This window comes from Octodon degus, unplaced genomic scaffold (genome assembly GCF_000260255.1).
Source record: "Octodon degus isolate 3935 unplaced genomic scaffold, OctDeg1.0 scaffold00301, whole genome shotgun sequence".
NCBI classification, from domain to species: Eukaryota; Metazoa; Chordata; class Mammalia; order Rodentia; family Octodontidae; genus Octodon; species Octodon degus.
The window spans coordinates 1434648-1444829 of record NW_004524877.1 but is presented as its reverse complement, the minus strand read 5'-3'; the positions used below and the strand labels follow the sequence as shown (position 1 = coordinate 1444829).

At 33.0% G+C, this 10182-nt stretch overlaps 1 protein-coding gene across 3 annotated transcripts in view; it reads left to right on the top strand.

Annotated features, from left to right (window-relative positions):
- The window catches only part of Zdhhc15 (zinc finger DHHC-type containing 15), a 215736-nt gene that overhangs the window by 76405 nt on the left and 129149 nt on the right, over positions 1–10182 (top strand). For 2 of the 3 annotated variants that reach the window (XM_004647319.2, XM_023707589.1), the window contains exon 2: positions 5546–5572. The exons of the other annotated variant lie outside the window; for it this stretch is intronic. In XM_004647319.2, the coding sequence (XP_004647376.1) occupies positions 5546–5572 (27 nt within the window). The remainder of the gene's footprint in view (positions 1–5545; positions 5573–10182) is intronic. 3 annotated transcript variants of the gene reach the window in all.

Here is a 10182-nt window from a genome sequence, read left to right as displayed (position 1 = left end):
GGTATGGTGCTTTTAATTGTTTTAGGATGTTACCAAGAAGGGGAATAGCTGGATCAAATGGGACCTCTAGTCCTAGTTTTTTGAGGAATGTCCATTCTGACTTCCACAGTGGTTGCAGCAGTCAACAGTCCCACAAAGAGTGGAGAAGGGTTCCATTTTCCCCATGGCCCAGCTAGCATTTCTTATTGGTTGATTTCTTGTTAGCCATTCTTTCATGACATGGAATCTTATATGCACATATCTTAATTTTCATATGTATATGTTAGTACACTTCATAGCATCCTACAGGTCTCCTAGGCTCTGTGTCATTTTCATATGTTATTTTGTCATTCTCATCCTCACATTAATTTCAATTGACTTCCCTACATGATAAATGATATTTCTACCTACTTAAAACTGCTATTGCATCTCTCTAGGAATTTTTGTTTTTGCTTTTTATTGTTTTGGTTTTTTGGTACTTGAAATTGAACTTAGGGTTTTACACCAAACTGTATTCCCCACCCATTTTTGGTTAAGGTTGCTGTGCCTCTGAATACTTCTGGCAAACCACTCAGGAATGTGACCCATCCCTGGAAATATTCTCAATCAAACAAAACCCAGGGAAGACTTTGCATTTGAGATCACCAGATAATTCAGGCTCACAACCACAATTCTTTGAGAATAGTATCCATATTCCTTCTTCTGGCATTAGAAGCCAATATCTGGACTGTAAGTGTGCCATTCTTCAAGTCCCTACTGATATGGGATTTAGAATATAATAGGCAGTCAATTTGAATTGTCACAGCATTCACTTACTACAAAGAAATACCACTTTTATGAAATCTTCACTCTAGCTGTTGTACTCTAGATTTTACCAGATTCCGGAGTTCAACAAAAGCTGATTCAGGGAGGTTTGCCAGCTGGGTAGAGATGGAACTCCAGATTTCCCTATTCTGACATTTTTGAGACAATAGTATGCATTTTTAGTTTAATAAACATTATAGAAATTAGTTCTGCTCAAAAAGTAGTAGGGGGCGGGGAGATGGCTCAGTGAAATAAGCGCTTCCCTGGCAAATGCAAGGGCCTGAGTTCAATCCCTGGTTCTGCCAAAAAAAAAAAAAAAAAAAAAAAGCAGAAACTCTTCTAAGAGAATCAGATGAAATGAAAACTGAAAATACAAAGCAAAAAGCTAAAATAACCATTTTCTATAAACCAAGTTGCTACAGAAGTAAAAGCTATCCACTCAGACCTGTATGAACTATACTACCACTCTAAAATAGTTTTATGTAAGTCATCCATATATATCACACGTGATTAGCAAGCTATAACATCAAATTTCTAACATAAATATGGTGGTCCTTAAATCTGGATGAAGTTAAAATCACTTGCTATATTTTTAAAGTACAAATTCCTATACCTCTACCCAGACATTTATGTGAAGGGGACCCTGAGATTTGTATCATTGTCCTGCTCCCTATGTAATTATTAGGTTCCTCAACATTTAAGAATAACTGAATCAAATATAAATTAATGGCTGATATCTATAATAAAGAGGTGTAAATGCAGAGTGGTATGATTATCTTGCTCTCCAAAAGCAAAGTATAATCAGAAATATATTTCATTTCACTAAGTAAAATTCTATTCCCTCTCTTAATCTACTATCTAAGAAATATCCAAGAAGAAAACTGGAAATCAGCCATTCATTTTGATATTGAATTAATTATTTTAAAGCTATCATATATAACTTCAGGTGTGTACAATTTTTTATAAACACATATTTATTTTAACCTAAATTTATTGTGAAACATAACCATAGTGAAACATTCATCTTTCCCAGTAAAGTGATAATTATGTACATATCATATGCCAAGCATCTAAATACTTAACCCTTTTATTCTTATTTAAGTATTATGATAACCTGATGACATAAATAATTTTATCCTTATACATGAAGAAACTAAGGTACAGACTGATTAACTAACTTGTCCAAGATCAAAGAATAAGTGTCAGATCAAGAAGGTAAATACATATTAAATATGCACTACACAATAATACAATAAATACTCTTCCCAATCATGTCATTGATTTAAAGAGAATTTTATGTTGTAAAGAAGCACAAATGACACTGGATTGCCATATTTTTATCTCCCTGTTGTATTTTTCCATGTCCTTTTTTAACATAATAATTCATTAGCTACCATCCCTACATGTCTATTAGGTACCTCTGATGTAGCATCTAAATTGAGATTTTCTTGAGGCATGAAATGCACACCATCATCTCAAAACTTAGTTCAAAAGAGAATGAAAACAAGACTCAATAATTTGTATATAGATAACATGATGAAATTGTTTTTATGGATGGAACTAAACAAAAAAGTGGATACAGATGAATGTCCATTTTGTATCCATGTGTTCAAAATGGTTAGGATAGATATATAGTTACATTCTCTTAATGAATGGAGGGATTTGTTTGTAATACTGTTTGTAAATAGGATATCATGTCTGCTTCTTGTACAGCAAATAACCACTAGGAAAAGAGTTTGCAATGTGTTAATTGTTGAAACTGTCATACCAATTTTGATTTGAAACTGTCTCATTGCTATTTGTCTCTCAATAAAATTATGGAAAAAAATAAAAATAAAAACATTGTTTTTATGTATTTCATTAGATAAAATATATGACAAAATTAGTTTCATTTTATTTTTTTAGCTTTTTAAAATGTTTCTACCAGGAATTTTAAATGACCTGATCTCATAATGTTTCTATTTCAAAGCAGTGTTTTAGAGTTTCTTCCATGTCCTTTCTAGTATAGTTTTTCATCATCTTCAATCAGTAGAGATTAGGCTTGTGTTATTTGTATCTCTCTCTCTCTCTCTCTCTCTCTCTCTCTCTCTCTCTCTCTCTCTCTGTGTACTGGGGATCAAACTCAGGACCTTGTGCTTGCCAGGTAGGCGATTATGTCACTGCACTCTCTCTCTGATCCTCTACTTGTCTCTTCTCTCAAAATATAGTATACATCTACTTAAAAGAATTTGTGACATATCCTTTGATTTTAACCTGATTGTCTGTATATTATTTTGTGTACTCCAACTTTCTATAATGTTGTTCATGCCTCATTACAAAAAATCAATAAATAAGTGAGAGGAAAAGAGGGAAAAACAATACAAAAAAAACTATTTGATGATAACTCCAGTCAAACACATCCCTAGTAGTGAACTGAAATTTGAAGGAACATAATAAATGTAACTATGTGTACTACCACATTACTTTATAATCATCTATGGCAAGTTAACATTAGAATTGGTTAAATGTACCCTTACCCGAGAGATTCATGATAAAAGATTCATTTTCTGAAAGTTTGATATAACTGTTACAACATTTTCTTTTTAAATACAATTAAATTATTTTAGCCTATTCCTTTAATAGTACAAAAGGTCATATGGTATTAGAAAAATAAAAGAAAGGAAAAACGATGGAAATCAATGCCACAATCTTTAGGAATAAGGTATTTTTCTTTTTCAGAAGTACATAATTTTCTTCCAATAAGGAATTTTGCAAGAAAGTATTTTCCCTTTGACTTATTATATCCTTATGAATTTCAAAGGGCAAAAAGTCTTAAAAAGCAAGTCAAATTTCAAACCAATGTTCAAATGTCTACTACATTTTCAGGTATTTGTATTGGGAAACTTACTCCTTCCTAAAGCTAGTGATCATTTTCATTTTCCTCCTGTTCTTCATCAGCATTATTTTTTCTATATTGAGCTAGAATTTGTTAACTTGATGCTTTCATCCATTGATTGTTTCTCTGCTTTTAGATCATGTAAATCAATCCTGTTTACATGTAAGAGTTCTTAAAAATGGTTTCCCATACCTGCAGAATTCAGTGTTTCTCTTTCATTGCCCATTTACACATTGTTTAGTGCCAGTATCTATAAGTATTTAGTAATCTTCTCTTACTTACCTACAGCACTGTAGCAAACAGCCAAGCAAATGAGAGTTAGCACCTTCCTTCTTATTTGAAAATGTTTAAAGTGATACAAACAGTATATACATGTATCAAACATTTTATTATACTCCAATTATATGTGAAACTTTTGATATGTCAGGTAAAAAAATAAATAAGTGCACGTGTCTAGGCAGAGAGAAGCAGGTACATCAAAGAGCAGCTATGTTTTATTGAGGTTGTTGTCCAAACAACTCTATTTTCTCTTAATCCATTTAAAAAAGGTAATATTACCCCTATTTAAGGCCTCATGGAACTGATTCAGTCATGCAGCATGCATTGGCAAAATCACAAAATCCCAAATTGACTCAGTGAGGCTTCTTATTGCCAGAATATGTGCTTCTTGCATGCATTCAGAAGTAGGATTTGTTAACTGGGAAAATAAAGAAGAACTTGTTAGCAGTCTCTAGGTTAGTTTATTGGAAAACAGAAAATATATCATGTGGTCAGATTTTTAGGATAAAATATGACACTTTTTTCTCTCTTTAAGAGAAAAAGAACTAAAGCACCTGTGTAAGCAGAGCGCAGTGGCCAGGGTTCAATCCCCAGCATCCATGTTGGCCCCGCCCCCCGGGGGGCATGCTGAGACAGCAATTGAGAGTGTGCGTGGTGGCACACATACGTAATCCCAGCACTTGCGAGACTGAAAACAAGAGAATCACTACAAGTCTGATTTACATAGTAAGACCCTGGATACCCTGTACTAAATGCATTTTTTTTAAAAAAAGAAGACTAAAAAATAAAAAAGTAAGAAAGAGAAAGTGTAACTGATGAAGGGCCTGAAAATGTTGCACTTGGAGTATAGTTTTCATTCACTGTTTGATTTTACCACATTTTTTCTGCCTCTACTACTCATTATTAGGTACAAGAGCAGTTTTACTTTAACAGCTTCTGAGGATTGAGAACTGTCTTGTAATTTCTGTTTAACTTAGCGTGTAATATAAGTGCACACAGATGATGATGCTAGATACAGACAGGTAAGCCTCATTATGTATAAATACCATTCTGAATAAAAATAATGAATTGCTTACATTAAATGGCAGGGGAAAATTGAAAGAGATAAACACATTATGTGGCACAAGTTTTGGAAGCTAGACTTTAGTCCCAGCTCTACCAATGCATTGCTCTGTGATATTAAGCAGATCATTTGATATTGCTCCAGGTATACCCCCATTTGTAAAATAAACCTGATAGTTACTAAGGATTATTCTACTTATGATATTCTATAAAATGTTACTTCAGAAAAATAATAAATATGCACCTATAATCACCAGCCAATCTATCAGTTTTGAAATTCTTAATGATACATTATAGAGCTTAGATGTTTCTGTTTATTGGGTTTTTAAAAAATATCATATTTTTAATGAATGGAAATTCTTAATTACTGAAGGTTTGTGATGAAGGAGTTATCCAAAAATGGAATCTAACCATCTTTGTCTTTATTTTAGGATAGTGGTATCATTGCATAAACTGCTCAAAAATGATGCTGGAGAAAATAAGATAGAAAAACATGAATATCACTAATTTTGATTTCTCTTGCTCTCTCCCTCACTCTTTTCACAGTGACTGTTTTGAGCACAGCAGAAAAAGGTAAGTAGATGTTATAAATTGTATTGGTCATAAATGTTTCCTTCTTTCTATCTAAAACTGAATCACGTAAACTCTTATAAATTGGGTAACTACCCCAGAAACACTTAGGTGTTTGGAAAGTTTAGGATGATAGTTTTAAGGAAGATTAACAAGAAACACAGCAACCTATAATTTCAGTGTCACTTTGGCTATAGGAAAAAAAATTGGAAATTTCCAGGATGTATGATAGAGAAGGAAATAGGTGGCTAATCTCTCTGCCCCAGTGATCTTATTACAGTAATAGTGAAACTTTTTGAGCTTTCAGTAATATAATCAGCCTGCTGATTCATGGGAACCATGGGTTCACCACCACTGCCTGTGTCTTGGTTGATCACTATTTTCCTAAGTACCTGGCATTTCTTCCCAATCTATTGCTTTTTTTTTCAGAACCAGGGATTGAACTCAGGCCCTTGTACTTGCCAGGCAAGCGCTTATTCTACTGAGCCATCTCCCTGGCTCAATCTATTGCTCTTCAAAGGATAAAGACCTGAGAGAGGGCTACACTGGCCATGTTCTTCATCCCATCATTGTTCCAGTATTTTTACTATGCTTATCTTTAGTCATCACTACCATTTTAGTTTTACCTGCAGTTTATGCCAGTTTTCTTTTTTTGTGCCAAGTTTCTAAAATATAAGCTAAGATTCTGAACAAACCTTTAGCTTTATATTATTTTATCAACAGTAGCCAGAATATTTTTATAGCCACTTTCTATTGCCATTTTTAATTCACACTTCATGGGAATTATTATGACACAGTAACTTACCTAGCATTCATATCATGGCATTTTAAAGCCCTAGTTTGCTATTATTCATGTAAAGGAACCATTGAATATGGGGATAACATAGCAGTGTGCTTGGGAGACAACCAACTATAGTAGTTAAAACTGTGGGTTCTCGTAGTTAAAATGTGAGTTCTACAGCTAAATGTGTAGATTCAAAGTCTGTCTCTGCTACTTCATAATAAATTATTCTTAGATCTATTATGGCTTAATTTTTAAATTGTGATGTGAACTAGTTGATGCTTCAATATTCTTCTGTGTAGATAACCATTTTAATTGAGCATTTTCACTTTTCCTGATTGACTTGCTACAGCCTGAGTGCTTCTCACATAATATGTTGAAATCTTAAGAAAAAAGTGTTTTGCCTCCTTGTGTTCATTTTATTTGCATATAAAAAAGAAATATACTGCCTGATTCATAAAGTTGTTTTAAAAACATGAATTAATGCATAAAAAAGTATTTAGAATAGAAGTGAACAAAACACATTCTCATGACTCAATAAATGTCTACTATTATTGCCATTAAAGTATTAAGTTGTCTAGTGCTTTCGTATGTGCATGCGCACATGTGCAAATGGGTGGTTGTAGAAACTGAATCCAGAGTCTTTGCGAGAACTACATCCTAAGCCCCTTTCTGTTTTTTAGCTTTTATTTTGAGACAGGACCTTCCTAAGTTGTCCAGGCTAGGCTTGATCTTTCAATTCTCTTGCTTTAGCTTCAAGTAGCTGGCATTATAGGTGTATACTACCATGGTGTGCTGCCTTCTATTTTTATATGTGGTTCTTGAGGACAAAATTATCCTTTGCATGCAAGTATTGAATAATAGATATTTCTCACAGGGAACTTCCAAGACAAGTTGAGTGGAGAGAGATGATACTCTACCATTAGAGGAATAACAGCAATAATATTTTATTATTAAAAACTACAATTTACTATGCCAGTTGCCCTTCTAAATGTTGTATATACATTATATACTTCAATACTTGTACCAATAGAATAATGTATATATTATTATGTCCATTTTGCGTGGAAGGAAACTGAAATTTAGGCAGGTTTAGTCACATATCTCAGGTCATCTAACTAGTGAGTGGTAGTATATAAATCCAAAATGTCTGACCTCAAAGCCTATTTCTTTAAGCAAACATGCATTTGTATTTTACTTTTCAATTTAGTTTTATAGCTAGTTCCTTAATAACCATAAGTTAGTTTTAGCTCAGCTCCTTACTCAGAAATTTGTTTCTCAGTTGGTTTTCTCCCGTGCCTAAATATTATATGTTCATATTTGAATATTATCAATGAAATTAACTTTCGCTATACTAGTGTGAAATGCTGTATGTAAGCCTGACTCAATTTGACACTTTGTTGGTAGTATGAATCCAGCTGTCAGGGTTTAAAATCTCTAGGAGATTCTTGCAGAAATATATGACTTTTATTGTTTCTTCTGATTCCAAGATATTATGATCCCAAAGCACTTTCCCTTTATAGTTCTTGAATTTCTCAACACAATAAAGAATAATACTAGTATAATGGGACAAATTGCAAGATTTAGGTAGGATGGGCCTGGGGAAATTGCTCAGTAGAATAAGCACATGCCTGGCAAGCATAAGATTCTGAGTTCAATCTCCGGTTTAAAAAAAAAAAATAAAGATTTAGGTAGGAGACAGAAAATTTACACTGAAGTTCTAACACTGATGTACTAACTCTGTGACCTTAGAAAGTAACTGTGAACTTCCAATTTTATAAAATGAAGCTAGTTGAATAACATCTGCTGGATTTATTGTAAGCAAGGGAAAGTATACAATACTAGTGTGCTTTGTAAACGTTAAGCACTAAAACTGTTTGTTACATTTTTGTGTGTCAGGATTTGCTACCATAGCCCTAGGAAACTAATGAAGCTGAAAAAACCCAATAACTATTACTTGATAACTTTCAATCTGTAATAGACTGGTAAGAGAACTGTAACAGTAACAAATAATCCAAGATTTTGGTATTAGACCTACCTGGAATCAAATCAACTTTGCCAAATACCAAATATATAACACTGGGGAACTTGACCTAAGTCTCACTTTTTCTTGTGAAATATAGGGGATACATGCCTTTCACAGTTATTTTGAGTATGAATGATGATATATGTAAATATCTGAATATAGTGATGGCTACATTATAAATATAAGATAAATAGTAGCAAATATTTTAACTGTATAACTGTTAATCTTGGAGATGACCTGAAAGATCTTTCTTCTAAGATGCATAACATACTTCAGGAAAATAATTCCTTGTAACTCCTCTTATGAGTACATTGTCAAAATTTGTGCATTCATACTATATGAGTAAAACAATTGAGATTCAAAGAAGTAAAATATGCTGTCTTAGTCCTATTGATTCTAGTTTCAGAAAGGACTAAAACCCAGGTTATCTGAGCCACAGGCTTGCATATGACATTTTATATTAACCTTAGTTATATTGGACTCAGAAATTAAGCGATTTTTTTTACCTTTTCCATAGATCATACTAAAAACACAATAATTATGTATTTCATTTATTTATTTATTTTTGCAGAACCGGGGATTGAACTCAGGCCCTTGCACTTGCCAGGGAAGTGTTTATTCCACTGAGCCATCTTCCCAGCCCTATGTATTTCCTTTGATTTCATAAGTGTATTGCAAAGATGATCTTACTTCACTCAGCATAATACTATCCATATTTTAAAAATCTTCACCAGAGTTTGTGACTTTAGCAGAGACCAACAGTATATGAGATGAAAAGATGAATGTAAGAATGAAATGGATGTTAGGCACAAAACACCACAAAATCCACATAAATTAAGAATATACATTAATCATAGTTGCTCATCTTTAGAAATTATTTAAACAAAAAATCAACTCATTGTAACACTGCCAACACTGTGATGTAGTCTCTAAAAGTTAAGAACTCAAAACTTAAGAGCAAGAAACAAGCAAACAAAAACCCAAATAAGTCAACTAAAAACAGGCAATAAATAATAGCTGTTTTTCAAAAGAAGACATACAAATAGCTAATATGTATGTGGAAAAATGCTCAATATCACAGATATGCAGGGAAATGCAAATCAAAACTGCAATAAGATATTATCTCATTCCAATAATAGCTATTACTAAAAAGACAAAAATTAAATATTGTTAGCAACAATGTGGAGTAAAGGGAACTCTTACACACTGTTAGTGGAATGTAAAATAGTCACCTATTTTCAGAATCAGCATGAAGGTTTGTCAAAAATTTCAAACTAGACCTTATGTATAATCCAGTAATCTCATTCCTGAATATACATCCAAAGTAATTGAAGTCAGCATGCTAAAGACACATTAGCATGCCCATGTTCATTGCAGTACTATTCCCAATAGCAAAGAAATGGAAACTCCCTAACTGCCCACCTGCTAATGAACTAACAAAAGTGTAATACATACATATAATTGAATACTATTTAGACATAAAATCCGGTCACTGCAGCAGCATGGATTAAACTACAGGTCATTATGTTAAGTGAAATAAGCCAGGTACATAAAGACATACCCCAATTGTCACTTATATGTAGAATATAAAATAGCTCATCTTGTTGAAATTGTTGAGAATATAATAGTAACTGGCAGGGGCTGGGAACAGTAGATGGTAGCAAAGCATGGAGAAAGTTTGCTGAATGAGCAGTACAATGAAATCACGTAAGAGTAAGTTCATGTTTGCTATTGTAAAATAAGGTGACTATAGATAGTAATTATGCACTGTATATCAAAAACATAGTAAAAAACTTTTAATATTTT